At 46.1% G+C, this 17,745-nt stretch overlaps 1 protein-coding gene across 2 annotated transcripts in view; it reads right to left on the reverse strand.

The window, feature by feature from the left end:
* The window catches only part of FBXO15 (F-box protein 15), a 31,319-nt gene extending 19,164 nt beyond the window's left edge, over positions 1 to 12,155 (reverse strand). Inside the window, exons 1-5 of one of the 2 annotated variants that reach the window (XM_064480433.1) lie at positions 11,817 to 12,155; positions 8,662 to 8,766; positions 4,246 to 4,488; positions 3,505 to 3,714; positions 212 to 338 (exon numbers count right to left, since the gene is read on the reverse strand). In XM_064480433.1, coding sequence (XP_064336503.1) covers positions 212 to 338; positions 3,505 to 3,714; positions 4,246 to 4,488; positions 8,662 to 8,766; positions 11,817 to 11,941 — 810 coding nt within the window. In that variant the 5' untranslated portion in view covers positions 11,942 to 12,155. Of the gene's footprint in view, positions 1 to 211; positions 339 to 3,504; positions 3,715 to 4,245; positions 4,489 to 5,866; positions 6,011 to 8,661; positions 8,767 to 11,816 lie in introns of those variants that run through there. The other variant, XM_064480434.1, reaches the window with a different exon arrangement.
* Positions 12,156 to 17,745: the final 5,590 nt, after the last annotated feature.

A 17,745-nucleotide genomic window follows, 5' to 3' on the forward strand; every position in this document is an offset into this window, starting at 1 on the left:
GAGAGGATGTCCCAGGATGTCAGATGTCAGAGGAGCACCTGACCCCCCAACCCGGCTGGGGGAGCAGAACAGCAGCGCAGCCCCCAGGAGCAGAGGGCCACTTGGCCGGAGAAATGACGACGTTGGGGACCGTCTGAAGGACTTCACCTCGGATGCCACGCACAGCAGGGAGTGGACGCGGGGCTGGGCCAGGTCAGGGCGGGGCGCTTACCTTCCACAGCCCGACTGCGAGGCCCGGGTGCAGGCAGAAGAGCCGGACCAGCGTGTCGCAGCCCATCATGGTGGCTTCGGCTAAGTTACTCAGATTGTACTTTGCAATTAAAGAATGCCATCGGGGTCTTCAAACATCCGGGCCGAAGAAAGGAGAGAAGAATGAGCTTCTGCATCCATCGTGCTGTCGTTCTCTCGGTGGATCTGAAAACACTCGTACCCACATGCTAACCGTGCACACTCTGCTAACGAGGGGCACAACTTGTATAAATGAAAGGCAGAACGGTTAAGTCCAAGCTTCTCACCAACTTTCTCATTCTTCCCCCTGCCCCCTCCCCCACGCCCCTTCAGAAGGGGGCTGCGGAACCACTCGGGTGAAGATGGGGCAGAACTGGCTTCTACTCTCTTCCCCTCAAAACCCAGCTCAGCGCTACAGTCAGCAGCAGATCCCCACTCAAGGCGGGGACATAAGGCACAAGCAGAGAGGAGATCCCTTAAAAGATCCCTTAAGTGCTAGCTGAGCGTGGATGTACCTCTTCAAGTTGTTACAGAGAATAACTCAGACACAATGAAAACTGTCACATCAGAAAATAAACTTAAGTCAAACCCACGAGTGTTTTCATGAAGGAGATACAGTGCGAACGCTTTATCAGAATCAGTGTCTAAGAGTAAATAACCCAAACGTGTAAGAAAACACAGTGCAACCCTACTATTCACCATGACACGGAAATCAGAAGAGTGGGCCCTCCTCCATGCACTGTAATGGTAGACGGAGGCGTCTGTCCCTCTCAGGGACAAGGCAGGAAGCGAGAAGGGAGAGGAGCCCTCAGTGGTGGGTTAGCACAGCTCCACGCTGGAAGATGGTCTCTGAGGAGCCGGGGCCAAGAGCCCGCCTCCAGCACCTGAGACACAAATCAGCAGGTGACAGTTGTTCAACGTTCATTAAGTCAAAGAATTTAAGAACCAAGTGCTCAGCAGAGGCACGAACACATGTGTAACCTAGAACTACACGGCGTGGGCCGAGCACACCGAGTGAAGGCCGAACACGAGGCTGGGGACCTAAGCGTGGAGCCAGGCGGACTCGCTGAAACCTCAGCCCGCACCCTGCAGACTGCCAGGATGAGCTCCACCTGGGTCTGCGAGGACCCCAGCCCCTTGAGGGGAGGGCGAGAGATGGAATGAGAACCCTCAAGAGCACGCGGCGCACACGAGGTGCCCAGGGCCCCGCAGTCACCGCTGGGATCACTGTCAGTGTGGACAGCGAGGCCGGGCAGGGAAAACACAGCCAGCATGCCTGAGGCCGGGACCCGCACAAACCCGGCTCCGGACCAGCTGGACAGACCCCACAGCGAATGCGCTCGTCCCCGCTGCCGTGGCCTCGCAGGCTCCAGACACAGAAACTAGGGCTGATCTTCACCCAGCGTTTCTTGGAAACCCATCACCTGCAGGGTGGAGAACCCTGGCAGCAGAAAACCTACTGAGACTGATGGAAACAGCACACATCCAGGGAAATCCAAACTGCGAGTTACATAAATAAGGCTTCTAGTGTTTTTTAAAAAAAATTCTCATGGAGGAAACAAAGATCCAAATAAAAATCATCAAGTCTCTCCTTTGCCATCACACAGACGCACACAAGGATTTGTATTCCTGCAGGAAGAAAGATCTGCTCACAAACTCGCAATAAAGTGCAGATCAAAACGGACTCCTGAAAAACACTTCTGGTGTTTGTTCACCACCATTTATCAAACGCTGGCTGAGGTCCACTGAGTTTTAACGGAAATAAATCACATTATCCACGTAGGGTCCAGTATGCCTGACTGGATGACTGTTGCGTGAACGCAGTGTCTGAACTGAACTTTACAATTCAGCACGTCCATTTATGATCTTTCATGATCATTTTCATTGACGTTAACAATCTTGTCCTCGTCCCAATGAACAACATTTCATGATACGTCACATGACATACTGTTCAGCCAACCTAGCACAGAGGCTGCAGATTCATTCTCCAGGTATAATTTCATGGTGTATAAAACCTAAGTACTGCATTAGGAAAACCTGGGGTCCACCACAAAACCACATCAAATTTCAGAAATTTATCCAAAGAAAGGTAGCATTTAAAAAAGTAACTTGTTTCCAAAGTATCTTTGGTTAATATAATCAGAGGAAATAATTCCCATGTTCTTCACGGCACTAAAGACATTTTCAGAACACAATGAAAGCTGGATTTACCCGCACTAGACACACGACACTCTTCCATGCACAGCATGACAACCAGACCAGGGATCACCGAAACAGTCCTCAAAGAGCCAGCACCAGAGGGAGGAACCACAAGCCAGGTCCCCAGGTATAAAGTCGCAGCAGTGTGTCTGTATCCAAGGAGACTATGAAAGTAGGCGGTTTCCCCATGGAGACAGCAGACACTAAAGCGAGGTCTCAACACCCTCCATCGTGGGCTGGGCGCCTGGGGAGATGCTCTGCCACGTCAGAGGCGCTGAGCGCACGAGGAGGGGCCTAGGGGAAGGTCACCAGCACTGAGAAGGTGAAAGCAGCCACAATCTTTTTACACCAAAAGGTCAGGATGCTACGTGAGCCACAGTTCAGCTTTCAGGTGAGAAAAGCAAGCATGAAGGGTTTGTTGGGAAAAGCAAGATTCAAGGCTTATAATGAGCAGAACCCAAGGCAGAACCGCCTAGTGACAGAATAATAAGTGCTCGACAGACTGAGCGATGTGACACACACATATCTGTCTCATGCACCTGGCAGTGCAGTCATTCCACCTCCACAGCAGCCATGCAGCCAACACTGCATCCCACCACTATCACCCTATTTTACAGCTTAGGAGACGGAGGCACAGAACGACACACATCTAGTAAGTTCAACAGAAAAGCACATGAGGAATTAAAAATTATGACTTCATGATCTAATGTTTAAACTATGATTACTGCATCATGTACTAAAGAAGGAAAATATAATTATTTTAAATATCTTTGTGTTAAAATGGTTAAAACTTAAACCTCAGAAGGTCAGCCACCAACCATCCAGGAAACTGCTTCGAGAATACCATTCCCTAAGCTACAGATAACCAAGGTTTGAGGGCCCGAAGCTTAGACTTAATCATCCCTGTGACAAACGCACACTTCCCCATCCCACAGTGATCCAGAGTGAGAGAGAAATAGTCCAGAAGCAATCAAACTAAAATACACTGGTGGTATTTATTTAATGACCAAAGTAATGCCAACTAGCATTTATATGTTAGATGTTCTCACCCAAACGCTCTGCTGAGTTAGGACTTACCCATTTTTGGTGGGGGTTTTAGACTGGTCCATGAAAACGGGCATCACCCCACACAAATCTAGGGTTGACAGCGTGGCAAGACGCGGCCAGTCTCTGCCAAACCACAGGATGGTAACGGATGAGTCGTTGATGGAAAGATCAACGTGCTCCATGACATATTCTCTCCCACTTTTCTCTCTCAGTATAATTACCCAGCCTAAACCAGATATTCTGAAGAAAGAGAAGCAAGCAAAAAAAAAAAAAAAAAAAAAACAAAGCTAAAGTCTATCACGTCACCTCTAAAGGCATCTGGTGCCCTAAAGCCAGAGTCAGAGTTCTCAGCACATGCTCAGCCCGCACATCCAAGTCAGCGGCATTTCTCTGAGGACTCCTCCCTCCCACACACTCAGAGCATCTGCCTTGTCCTAGAGGCTGGCAATACAGAGACGGGGAAGACGAGGGCTCTGCCCAGAGGACGGGGGCCTTCGGCGCCCCTGCTTTACTGGAGCAGGTTACTAGGCCCCCCCTGCTGTTCACCTCTGGGCCAGACACATGGAACAGTAAAACACTATGTATTTTACAGATACACAAAAGCACACAAAATATCAAACAGTCCCTCACGATAGAAATTGCACATATATCCTACACATACACAGTACTTTCAGTTTACACCATCCTTCTTTTTTTACAGTGTTTGTATATTTAAATGTTTAACAGTCCTCCCAAGTGACCACCAGGCCCACCTCAAGAAGACACTCGTACCTGAGGGCCTCTCTGATTTTAACCGGAAGGCCCAAGTAAGGGTTGACAGGTTGCAGAACCCGAGCGAGGGCTGCTTTTACAGATGTGATCTGTTTTGTAATATATTCTCTCTTCCAATATCCAGCTTCTTTATCCCCAACTGACAGTAAGTTCATAGACACAGCTGTCTTCTCCACTGAATTAACCTTCCAATTAGATCTTTTAGGTGAAAAGGCAGCTGAGTAGATTCTGATCCAAATAAAACTAGGGGAAAAGAGGAAAGATGTTATGTGTCTAAGAGACACTGTCACATACCTATAATAATAATACATTGAATTGGAGACACACAATTATCTTTAAGCAGCCTGGCTCCATGAACAAGTGAGGCCACACACTGACAGCTGTCCATGTGTCAAGGTGAGCTGCAGTTTACGTGTTTTAGAGTCAACAACCCTAAAAACATGCACTAACAGGAAAAGCTTGTTTCCAGGGCAGAGTTAAAACGAGTGATTGCATATTATTTGGTATCATCACGAATAAGAACAGCCTTCTTATACCAGTAATTGAACAGGAGACCCATTATAGAAAACAGCAAGTAGTGTATACAATGTGATTTCCTATCTTAAGTATATACATGTTTTTAAAAATATCAGAAAGGGTGTGTGTGTGTATATATATATATATATATATACACACACACACACGCACACACATATGTTCACACAGAGAAATGTCAACAGTAACTGAATTGTACATTCTATTTGCCTTCAATATTTTAACTTGTCAACAATGAACACGGACTGCTTGCACAAAGAGGAAAAAAATGAACCTTATTAACAACTAACAATGACGTTAACATCTTTTGATCACCATGTGCTCAGCACTGTTTCAGCACTTCGAATTATGCATTAAGTCATTTGATCCTCCCACAGACCCATGAGGCAGCTACTCTTACTGCCCCCACTGAGCAGAGGATGTGACTGAGGCCGAGGCAGAGTGATGGGCCCAGTCTGTGCAGGGGCGTGGCAGAACCACCATGAACCCCTGTACCCCTGCCTCTTCAGCAGCACAGGGAAGGGCCCGAGGAAATGGAACAATTCTACCTGCATTCAGAGAGCCCACTGGCTGCACGCTGCAAGGCGAGCCCGTGATGCTCCCGCTGCCCGTGAGGAGCCCATGAGGAGGGGCAGGAACGGCGCAGGGAGTGGGCCTGAGAGCAGGGTACCCCCAGACACCCCATACACCCCATCAGGGAAGAGGAGAAATGTCTGCAGGAAACTGTGGCAGGGGTTACATCAATTTCCTCAAGTGAAAGGTGAACTTTACATGAATAAAGGTACTGATTTGCTAATTTATGCCTCTACACTTGTGAGGCAGAGAGGGATGGCCCAGGGACAGCAGGGAGAAGGAGCAGGTCCAACCTGCAGGAGGACCGGGGGCCGCGGAGACCCAGGAGGGCGGACCCGTCGCAGAGCTGGGCCTGGTGCAACCGCGGCGGGAAAGGGGTGCCTCCTCCGTCCACGCAGTACCTGGACTTTCCACCCAACTCGCACATCCGCACACCTCTACCGAAATCTCTGTCTCATGTGAGGTTTTCAAGTCACTTCTCCCCTCGAAAACCATTTCATGGCAAGATTCATACCTTAAAGTACTCATGTTTCAGCCCCAAGTGTCCGGGCCTCCCTCGATGTGCTAGCAGGTGCACAGTGATGACAGATGAGTCCATGTAGGCAAGTCTGAGCTGCTTCATCAAAGTCCCTTGAGGAGACACTTTTAAAAACTCCCTCTGCATAAAAGTCCATTCATGTTTTCTTATTTATTTTAGTTCTCATTTCACTCCACTTACGTGTTCTTTTACTTCAGCGAGTCATCACTGAACCCCAAATTTCCCTCCTGAGCACCCCAGGAACCACAGCTGCTTCTGCTCCTTCCGTGCTCCCCCCAGTGCACACAAAGTGCAGGACAGACCCCGTGTAGGGAGACAGGGGGACGGGGCAGGGGCAGAGCATCAGCGCCACACAACCCCGTTACCATAACTGCCCTGACCCTTGTACGACGGACCACTTCCACATGCATCATCTCACTTAATGTACCATCAGTGGAGCCTCAAGAGAATAAAAATGCCTTAGAGAATTAAAATATTATATATTTTGTTCCCCCTGATTATTTATAAAATACAACCGTCAAGTTAAAGATCCTTTTAACATCCTGCAAACCCCAAACACATTCATTTCTCCATCACTAAGCGCTATGTCTTGTTAAAAAGCTAAAGTGGATTTAAGGACAAGAGCCTGTTTGTCTAATCTGACACTCAGTCAAGCACAGAAAAGCTTCAATCAGGTTGTTCAGGAAACAGAGCCAATCTAACATTCTTGTTTCCATGATGGCTGGAAAACAGACCCCCCGCCCCCGTCATGGTCCAGGTCCAGCCCGATCCGTGCCCCCTGCTATCCCCACTAGGCACCAGTGTGCGTGCTGAGGCTGCCACATGTGGGGCAGGGAGGTAGTCCCCCTGAACAGTGGGGCTGCCCGGGGGACCCCATCCTGGGAGGAGTCCCCGTTAAGTCAACAGAGTAACTGGCTATGGCACGTACTCCTGGCCTCTCTTCCAAAAGCAATGTTCAGAAAGTACCATTAACTTTCCAAACACATTCACTGTTTACCTATTCAACTGTTGATACATCCTTTTAGGAAGTCTGACTATGAAATCAGACTCTTAAAAATACAATTCAACTTATACAATTAAGATTCATTCTCTAAAAATAAAAACAAACATGAGGATAACTTCATAAGCAGCTCAGATTCTTAGAGGACAGCTTCCAAGAAAGTGGGACAGGCGCGTCCTCAGTCACAGAGCCACGCAAAGACCACTCCTAGAACTAAGGCCCCAAGCCCGCTTCGGCCCAGTGTCTGCACCGTGTGGGCCTGGAAGTTAAGTGGACGGAGGCGACGGAGACTAAGAAACTTATAATCTATGAGTTTATCTAAATAGTCTGAGTTCCATCCTTAAAGTAAGAACCGCCCCTAGAAAGCCAGTTTTGGACACTTAGTTGACTCCTTCTTTGACAAACGTCTCACTGCACCCTGGGTTAGCGGGCATCTCCTGCTCAGGGTCACTAAGAAAGAGACACAAAAACTGCGCTACACTCATTAGAACTCCTTCAAGAACTGATACATGATACAGACATATAGTCTCTCCAACAGGAAACATCTTTTAAGTTAAGAGAGAAGAAGAGCACCCTGCCCAACCAGAGAATGGTGTATGTCCCCTTGTCATGAGAACTTGACTGCTTATTAGTATGACTCGGAGAGATTTTTAAAACACAAGATCCTAGAGCACGGAGTTAAAACCTCCAGAAATGTACACCAGTGATCCAAATGTTTTTTTACCTCTCCCAGTCAGTCCTCGGCTGCTCCATGCACTGGCAGCGAGGAACCTGCATAGATGCTTCTCGCTCACTGTGCTCAAGGCTCAGCCTCCCGACAGCCCCAGCTGGTCCTCAGCCGCTCTGTGGACTGGCAGTGAGGAAACTGTATATATGTTTCTCGCTCGCTGTGCTCAAGGCTCAGCCTCCTCACGGCCCTCCGTCCACTTCCCCATCTACTGAACCACCAGTGAGATGTGCATCCCCACCTTGATCCTTCCCCTGGTCGATGTGCAGGGTCTACGTGGGATCAGTATCTGTCTAATCTTTTGGTGCTGAAGTCGAGAGAGGCACCTCAAAGCCAAGACACTCACTTGCAGGCCACAGAACTCACCAGAAGTTAGAAAAAGCCCAGCATCTTGCCCCCCAGACGAAATTCTGAGTTGCAGACGAAGATCAGAGTGACAAAACAGAAGAAGCAGTTTCATCCCTTTTCTCACAGATGCCCCACCAGCCCAGGCGAGCTGGGTGAACCTCGTCACTGCGGTCTCCTGCTCCCAGGAGCAAAGGCTCGAGGAGGACTCACCCTCGCCACCTCCTACGCCCATCACGCTTCCCCGCCAAGCAAGTTCCATGGCTGACAAGCCTGCGGTCTCCCCAGACACACCTAACCGAGCCCCTCCCTTGTCTTTCCTTAGGCTCCTCTCTGCAAGCCCAGGGCCGGGGTCAGCGGGGGCAGGTCCCGCTGTGCTGCCGGAGAGCATGCGGCCAAGTCTCTCTGCCCCGGCAGGTGCAGCAAGTCCTCCTGGCCAGCAGACCAAGCGCCACTTTCTCCAACAGCTGCACCAACAGCAGCTTTGATCTTCTTCAGCTCATGCAAAGAGTACTCCCTTCTCAAAGCACGTCAATACAAATCTTTGAAAATATCACACGTTAGACATATTTCTATGTCTAAGACTACTCTTGAAATTCTTTCAAATTTTAAAAAAATGGTTAAAAAGCTCTTACTAGTTTTAACTATGTCCATCAAAACGCCATCAAACATGACAGAGAGATTTGGTTTTCTCCTTACTTGTCATTAGCCAGATGGTAAAAGCGCCAGTTCACACACCCAGTGCACAGAAGGGTCACAGCATCCAAGTAGGACAAGATCTTCAGCAGGATTTCTGAAGGCAAACTGAGAGAGGGAGAAATCAGAGAAGGACCGAGAAAACAACTGACCATCTCCAAACAGACGGCACTGAGCAGACCCTCCCTGTCCTGTACAAGAGGCTCACTGCGCCCTCACCTGCAACTGTTTCTCGATTGATGTGCTCTGGTTAGTACAGTCTCATGACATAAACCAACACAGAGGTGCAAGGCTACAAAAAGCTAATAACTTCCTTGGCATTTGAATCACATTCCTACACTGTGAATCAACAGACAGGATTTCACAGTCTCCCTCATGAAACTATGTACTATTCCTTCATGCGATAAATGGAAATAACAGTCAGAGAATGCATTCTTACCTACAGGCATACCTCAGAAATATTATTATAGGAGGGTCAGTCCGCAGTAAAGCTTATATCGCAATAAAGTGAATCCCTTTAACTCTTCAGTTTCCCAGTGCATATAAAAGTTACGCTTACACCATACTATAATCTAATAAGTGTGCAATAGCATTGTATCTAAAAACAAAAAGTACATACCTTAACTACAAAAGACTTTATTGTTAAAAAACATTAACCATCATCCGAGCCCTCAGTGAGTCGTAGCAGTAACATCAAAGATCACTGATCACAGATCACCGTAATACATAACAATGAAAAAGTTGGAAATACTGGGAGAAACTACCAAAATGTGACACAGAGACAAGAAGGCAGAAAAATGCTGTTGGAAAAATGGTGCTGACAGACATGCTGGCGCAGGACTGCCACAAACCTTCCACAGACACAACATCTGCGGAGCATGATAAAGCGAAACACAGTCAAACGAGGTCCGCCTGTATTAATAAGAAAACACATACCTCCCCCCACCCCAAAACCACCAGTGGAACATCAAGAAATATCAACCTGTTTCCCCCCAACCTACACCACGCCCACGCCCTGCTCCTGCAGTCCTGACAGCTGTCTCCAGGGCTTTGAGGAGGCCCCAAGGCCTGAAAGCCTCTCTGATGTATCTTTTTCTTTTTCATTTATCTGGCTAAATAAATATCACTTTGAGATGCATTCTTAATCTCCCATCTATTTCTATGATCTTAGAATTTTACAAAACAGCGTAAGAAACTGACAGTGCCAGAGGCATTACTAGCTTTGCGAAGTCAGGAGTGGGCACTTTGGAGTCTCAGACAAAAGGAAAAATGGAAAAGAAGCTACAGAAGATTTTACTGGGGTGGGTGGTGTCTAGGGATAAAGGGTGAGCGGGAAGTAAACCCTTGGACCAATTTAAAGCTGCTGCCCACTCTCCACCTGTGATGTTAACTACTTTAAATGTTTATGACAAAAATCAGCTTAACGAGTGTTTCATAGGAAAATAATCAGTCCTAAAACTCTGATAATACTGAGAAAGAATGAGGTTGATCCTTGGAAAAAGACATATTTGATACATGTTACTACGTAAGCACTACCCTGGCTCAAAAGGGTCTGAGATATTTTAACCTGAGGCATTCTGAGAGTTTAAACAAGTAGCTTTGCTTGGATATTAGTTAAATCCCTCCTCTCAAATAAAATTCCTTAATTCACAGTCAGTAAATTAGACACTAATAGTGAGCAAAGGTCTCCAACGCTAGGGACAGCAAAGGGTTGCAGCACCCCCACCAGCATGGGGTCAAGCCACAGTTTGGGGTTCCCACCTCAAGTCCGCCTCCCCACCTAACTCATAAATGAGTCACGTCAGTTCTGCCCCAAATATGTCTCCAATTTGCCAGTCTCTCTCCATCTCCCCTCCTTCCAGAGAACCGAGATAGTTTTAGAAATCACAACACACCGCACCTGTGCTGAAATTCACCACACTGTGAGTGACGGTCCAGGCTCCTCCCACAGCCCGACCCGGGCCGCCCCACTCTCGCCCACCGCCCACCGCCCAGCACCGCTGCTCCGTCCACAGGCCAAGGCCCCACCTCTGCCCGCCTAGCATCCCTCTCCGAAGGCTCTTCTCCAAGCTCTTTCATCTCCATTTTCAGTTCTCAGCTTGAACGCCACCTCCTCAGAGAAGTCTTTCCTGACCACCCTGCCCCACTAACCTGGATGATGGAGCCCATTTCTTTTCTTGACAGCATGTATCCCAATTTATGATCCACTCCTTTTTTCCACCCTGTCCCCTCCGCAAGACCATGAGCCTTGTGACATCACATGTGCTCACCACCTGTGCCCTGCCCCGAGCACAGCGTCTGGTACAGGGAAAGTCCTCAGAGTTTGACAGACAGAGTAGCTGAATGAATATTTGTTCTATTTCTCGTATCAGATTATTGTATGACAGATTCTATTCCCAGAGAATAGGGTTAAAGCTTAAATCCATGTTCTTAATTCTTTCTTTTCTGGCTTTTTGTTTCTTTTAAAACATAGTAGGAGTCTGTACACTGTTAGCTAAGCTGGTTATGACATGGTATTAAAAGTTCAAAAGTGGAAGTCAGGCAATGTACGTTTGAATCTGAATTTTGCAATAGTGCCCAGTGTGAGCCTCACTCCCTCCACTGTAAAACATCTATAATAACACTGCCCTCTCAGAGCTCCACACGACACTCAGCACATACTTGGTGCTCCAACCTGTCAGAACAGTACTAATCCACAGCCATTTCAGCATCAATTTCAAATAATCCATTTTTGTAAAAGTTTCTGCAGGTCCCGTTGCTGCGGGTCAAGGTACAGAACGCGCCACGGCAAAACGGGTCCCAAGATGCTAAAAGGTAAGAAAGTCAGAGACCCCCTGAGCTTTCAGAAGAATGTACTTTAATCTTCTTTCTCCTTTTTCAAGGATCTTTATCAACTGGAAAATGAATAATTTTGAAGAACATTTCTTAATGGGAAAATGAAATTTACTTGACACTTAGAGTCCAGCTTCACGAGACTAGTCTAACGACGAGGGTGGTGGCAGGCTGGTGACTCACGTCAAACTCTCTGGGCTGCACACCCTTCCTACACGAGGCTATTCTTAGAGCTTGAAAAGCAGCTGATATACACAGCACCACACTCTCTCTCTAATAACTCCACCCCTGGAGCCCCCCGAGTGTGGCAGACTTCTGCTCCTTACCTCTCCAGACACACAGGGCAGCTGGCGGAGGACGTCTCAGGGTGCAGGTCCTGGTGGGCGCAGTGCTTTACAGTAGTACAGCCTGTGGCCAGTCTGACACTCGGCCCCTTTCTGAAATCAAACATGGAAAACACAAGCTTTAATGAAAGGTGAACTGTCCGTTCCCCTCTACAAAACTATAGGGGATTCATGAACTCCAAAGATTCCTCCCTGTGAAACTTCACTGAAGAAAGAAAGGGGAGGGGAGAGGGGAGGAAGGGAGTGAGGGCTGTGAAACATTCAATGTCCCAAGTAAACCTGAAAACGGGACTCACTGTGATGTATTTTATTACAGGCTTTCAGTGTATCAAAGGGGTGCTATAAAATGTACTTAATGGAAACAAAAGGGAAAAACATAAAATGCATCAACTGTCTGGTTTTGATGATACAACAGAAACCTAATAAAGATAACATCAATAGAATAAAAAAGCTTAAATCTGTGAACCAGCACGGCCGTCACCATCTCTGGCTTGGCTGATCCCGGAGGGGTGACGGCTGCTTCCAACTCTGGCTCTGGCAGTCACACCCTGGAGGGACCAAACACTCATCCACAAGTGTATTTACCCTTTAACATCTCACATTCAATGGAATACATTTTAATTGGCTATTTTTTATTATTTTAGGAGTAAATAATAAACATAAAATAGTGACTCTTACAATCAATGGCTTTTAAGATTTGCTGAAAGAAATAGACTCACAGACACAGGAAACAACTATGGTTACCAAGGGGGAAAGGGAGGGGAGGGATGAATTAGATATTTGGGATTAACAGACATGCATTACTATACATAAAATAAACAACAAGGATCTCCTGTATATCACAGGGAACCATATTCAATTTCTTGTAATAAGCTATACTGGAAAAGAATCTGAACATACATATATGTACATGTATAAATATGTGTAACTGAATCGCTCTGCCAGACACCTAACCTTGTAAATCAACTACACTTCAATAAAAAATAAAATTAAAAAAAAGATTTGATGAAATAGGGTATGATATTTTATGCAGTTAGTGATTAGCCCCTTTCAGAAGTTCCTACAATAAATTTGTATTAAAATCAGTCCTAGCCAGCAGTACTCAGCAGCAGCTTGGGAGGGACCGGGAACACCTGGGCCATCCAGCTCACAGCTCCCCACTTCCAGGCAGCAGCCCCCAGAGCATGTCTGGGGGACACGCTCCTTCTCTCAGGAAGACCTGGAAGCTGCATGTTTACCCCCGCCAGATACACACACACATATACACAATTACCGACGCCCTCCAGCCCAGCCTACTTCAGAAGTGACCAAAACCCAGAGTACACATTATCCACATGCTTAGTTTACCAAGGCTATGGCTCTGAGGATGATTTCCTGGACACATTCAGACTAATTCTCAAAAAGGATTTGGGCAATAATTGGGGGCAAGATGAAGGGAGGTCCTAAGAACTTGGAAGTAAGGGCAATACTCTTTCTGGAAGTGGAAAAATGCAATCCACACAGACAGATCTGAACAGAGGATGGCCCTCAACCCCGAGCATGACCCGCTCTCAGAAGGCAAGGGGAGTGCACTGCCCACAGGCTCGGTGTGGCCTGATGCCTACGGCAGAGATGGGCAGGCCCTCAGAGCCCCTGACAATCCCCTAGGTGCTCCTGAGCAGAGGCTGAGTCTCTCTTCCCTTGATAGAGACTTCCCTTCAGGATGGCCCACGGTGAGCCCCCAAGAAACATTAGCTCTCCTCTGCATGCTGGCATCTCAACCTGGGAGAGGCTGAATCCGGTAAACCCTTCCAGACCCTGCTGGCTACCCAGGCCTCTCCATCCAGCTTCAGCAAGGCACTTGAGATGTTCTTTGTCTTATCTGACCTCCTAGCCCACGCATACTTGGGAAACGCAGAGCAGCAAGAGGCCAGGGAGAGTGCTAATTTGGGGAGCTCTGCAATGCCCTCTCCCCTTTCATCAGAGAACTGCACCTGTGCAGTATATTTCTGTACTTCTGTTGAAAATTTTAAGCAAAGATTTCCACAGTAGAAAAGCTTCAACTCAGCTTTGACCTGGCTCTAACATGGCAACCAGAGGTAAAGCATAATTTCCTAATTGTATTAATTTCCTATGGCCGCCTTCACAAAGTACCTTAAACTGGGTGGCTTAAAATAACAGACACTTATTGTATCACAGTCCTTGGGGCTAAAAGCCCAAAATCAAGGTGTGGGGAGAGCCACACTCCCTCCCAAGGCTCTAGGAAAGAATCCGTGCTGGCATCTTCCAGCATCTGCTCCTTGCTGACAGTCCTCGGTGTGCCTTACTTAGCTGGTGACAGCCAACTCCAATCTCTGTTCCATCCCTACATGGCGTGCGTGTGTGCCTGTGTGTGCCTGTCTGTCTGTCTTCCTCCCAAACATCACATTCAATTTAGGACACACCCTAACCCAGCATGACCTCATCTTAACTAATTACATCTGCAAAGACCCTATTTCCAAATAAAGTCACATTCTGAGGTTCTGGGTGGACAGGAATTTTTGCTGGGAGACGGGGTCACTATTCAACACAGAACACAATTTTTCAAAGTATTTTAAAGTGGTTTAAAATAATTCCTCATTTTAGGTTGTTAACTGTTCTTGTAAACTCTTTATGGCCTGTGTTACATAGTCAAAGAAAGTATCTTCAGTTGACAAAGGTTTCTAACACTTAAGCTTTAAGCAAAAATAATTTCTATTACTTTTCCGTCAAATAGTAACAATACCCAGTTCCCAACCAGCGGCCCTCAGACCCCTACAAGTGTGGAGTGTCACGTCAAGAAGTCTGAGAGTCTGTACACACACTGCATGAAGACTGAAGGAGGAATGACTCTGATACTGTTTTTTAACTTAAATGAAGACTGCTGTGGTTAATCAAATATACATTTGTTTGGGAGCATTAGTAAATTAGTAACAGCTTTTTGCCATTTTGTATTTTTCTCAAAAGATGCCCAAAAAAAAAAAAAATCAAAACTATTACCCTAGGCCTTCCCAGGGGAACTGAAGAAAAGTAAATCAATACATCATTCAGTTTCAATCCAGCAACTGGCAAAGCCCAAATCAAGGGGAAGCACAAGCACGGCTCTCCTGCAGACAAGCCGGCACTCTCCCTTGCTGTGGGGAGCACCCCTGGCGCAAACGGTATGGAAAGCCAAATCCTAGTACAGATCAAGATCCCTAAAAGTTACATCTATATACATATACATACACATACACACATATATATATATATTTTTTTAAGCCAAGAATTTCACATCTACAAGTATACTCCAAGACAAGAAAATGAGCCCAAAGACTTCACTCAAGAACGTCCATATCAAAATTGTCTGCACTGGGAAAAGTACTGGAAACAGCACAGGGATTGGCTAAACTGCAGGGCCTCTGTGATGCGAACAATGTTCAGCCAGTTAAAAGGGACCGTTTCAAGTGGAAGTGTGTGCAACTGAAATGAGCACATGGCATCTCCCAGATGTCCACGCGGTTAGCTCCCTCACCTCCTACAGGCAACCATTCAAATGTCACCATCTCACTGAGACCTCCTTTAGCCCTGCTCTTGAAAACTCCAATCCGCACTCCACACACACGCACACACACGATACCCCTTCCCTAGTTTTTCCCCAGCACGTGTCCCTGTCCAAAATGACACTTTGCTTATCTACCTGTTCACTAGTACTGGGGTGTGAGCTCCAGGCCGGCAGGTCTTTTGCGTGAGTTTTGTTCACTGCTGGTCTGTCAGCACCCACAACGTGCCCAACATGCAGAAGGCATTCAATAAATGTCTGCTAAGTTAATAACCTATCAATTGAGAGAACAGGTTATATCGGTATGTGCAACAAAACCTTATTTTTGTATTTGTCTCTTAAAGGAAAAGGCAAACACATACAAAGAAGAGAGGTCTGGAAGAAGAGGTAGCAAAGTATTAGCCAATAATACACCTGATTCACAAGGTTACAAGGCTTTCTGGTGGTGGTAGTTTTAAAATTGGGGCTGGAGGATTGAAGAAACAGAAGACCATGGACTTTCTAATATTTCTTAATAAACCGAATATGTAACAAATTGTGGGGGGTTTGTTGTTTTAATTGCAAAACTGAGAACACAATACACAAAAGGGTTTGGGACCACAGTTTCATGGCACAATCCTTTAGGCTGGAACCATGGTTCTCAAAGGCCTCCATTCTGGGCACTAGGTCCCCCGAAATCTGGGAGCACAGCCTGGAGAAAGCCCAAAACTTCTCTGAAATCTCTTGTTTAAAAATTAATGCACATGCTTCATTGTATGGGTGTTATCAGTGTTTCTTTCCCTTACTTAAAAAGTGTACCATGTTCCTCACCAGGTATTTACCATTTCCCCCCAAAGCTGTTACATTGATCTTCTGAGCCGATGGGCGCCCTGTGCGTCCCCTGCCCACTGCTGGAGAAGTAGAGCCTACTTGTTGCTGTTTCGTTTGGCCATTATTAAGACGGATCTCCTGAGTCCCTCATTTCACAGGTCAGGAGACTAAGGCTCTAACGAGGCACTTAACAGTGACTTCTTTAAGGTCCCAAGCTAGAGGCCGAAAGCCCCAGGGCCCTCACCTCCTGACTGTCCCTCCAGAGCTCTCTCTACCATGTTCTTATACATCTTATCAGTGTAGATTTTGGTACCATTGAAAGCACATCTCCACGTCTCCATAAAACAAACCAAGTGCACATTTTAAAGGGTCAACTACAATTACCAATCAGTAAATTCCATGCACGTTCTCAGGTTGATCTATACCTACAAAACGCACATTTAGCTGATATAATTAGTAAGATGACACTTACTTTAAAAACACTTTTTTTTCCCAAGTGATAAACTTTACTTGATCGCTTTGAATAAGTTCAGTATTTTAAAAACCTACTTCCTGGGCCTAATTTTTAATACCTGAAAGAAATTAAAGAAATTAGGCCAAGTAGAAATTAAGCCAACTTGCTATGCTTTCTGCTATGTTTAAGATATTTATACATATTTATTATTTTATGTTAAAAAGATTTATACATATCACATAATTTGTGTGGTTCCTTGTTAAAAACTAATTTTTCTGCATTAAGACATTAAAAATAACCACCTTAGACTATATTCAATCATTCTTAGAAGCTGACTCTTCTTTACCAAAAAGAACGTATGTATCACCAAATCACAGGCTGACGTGCAGGCTCTCATGTCAGGCATAATCACAGGCATTCTAATTAACATCATTTCAATAGGAAGTTCACTCAACTTACAAAGTAATAGATGATTCATTATATAACAATCACTCTGCTTCCCACTAACAGAGCATTAAATGTAAAGACTAATTTTAGTAATCGTGGCAAACTGATTTAAAGTTCAAGCTTCCCATTTAAATTCCAGTCTTTCTCTCCTACATAAGAATTTTGCAGGCACTGTCACCATTTTGTCCCAAGGCTTGTGATCTGTCGAGCACTACAGCTATTCTTAAGAACCAACTATCACTGCAATACTAAGGGACAGGGCCCTGCTTCTGAAACCAGGGTAAGTGGGGTAATACATTCCAGGATGAACATGGGACACAGTCCTGAAGATTCAGGGGGGAAAATATAACTTAAGTAGTTGAGCTGTAAGTAACAGATCCCTTTATTATGCTTAAACACAGACACTCGGTTTATCAGGTGTAATATGCAGGGCTTTTTATATCTATAAATCAAGAAGACTTACAGGCAAAAAGATAACCCTCAGAATGCAAACAGTCCTTAGTCCCTCCACCTGGTAATCTAACTGCGATGATGGGTGCAGAGCTAAGGACAGCTCACGATAGAATGGGAGGGGTTTAATGAGAGGGTACCACGATGGCACATGGATACTTCTGACATCCTGGATCATTCACTTTGTGAAGTGAGCCATTATCTTTGGAGTT

This window comes from Camelus dromedarius, chromosome 28 (genome assembly GCF_036321535.1).
Source record: "Camelus dromedarius isolate mCamDro1 chromosome 28, mCamDro1.pat, whole genome shotgun sequence".
NCBI lineage: Eukaryota > Metazoa > Chordata > Mammalia > Artiodactyla > Camelidae > Camelus > Camelus dromedarius.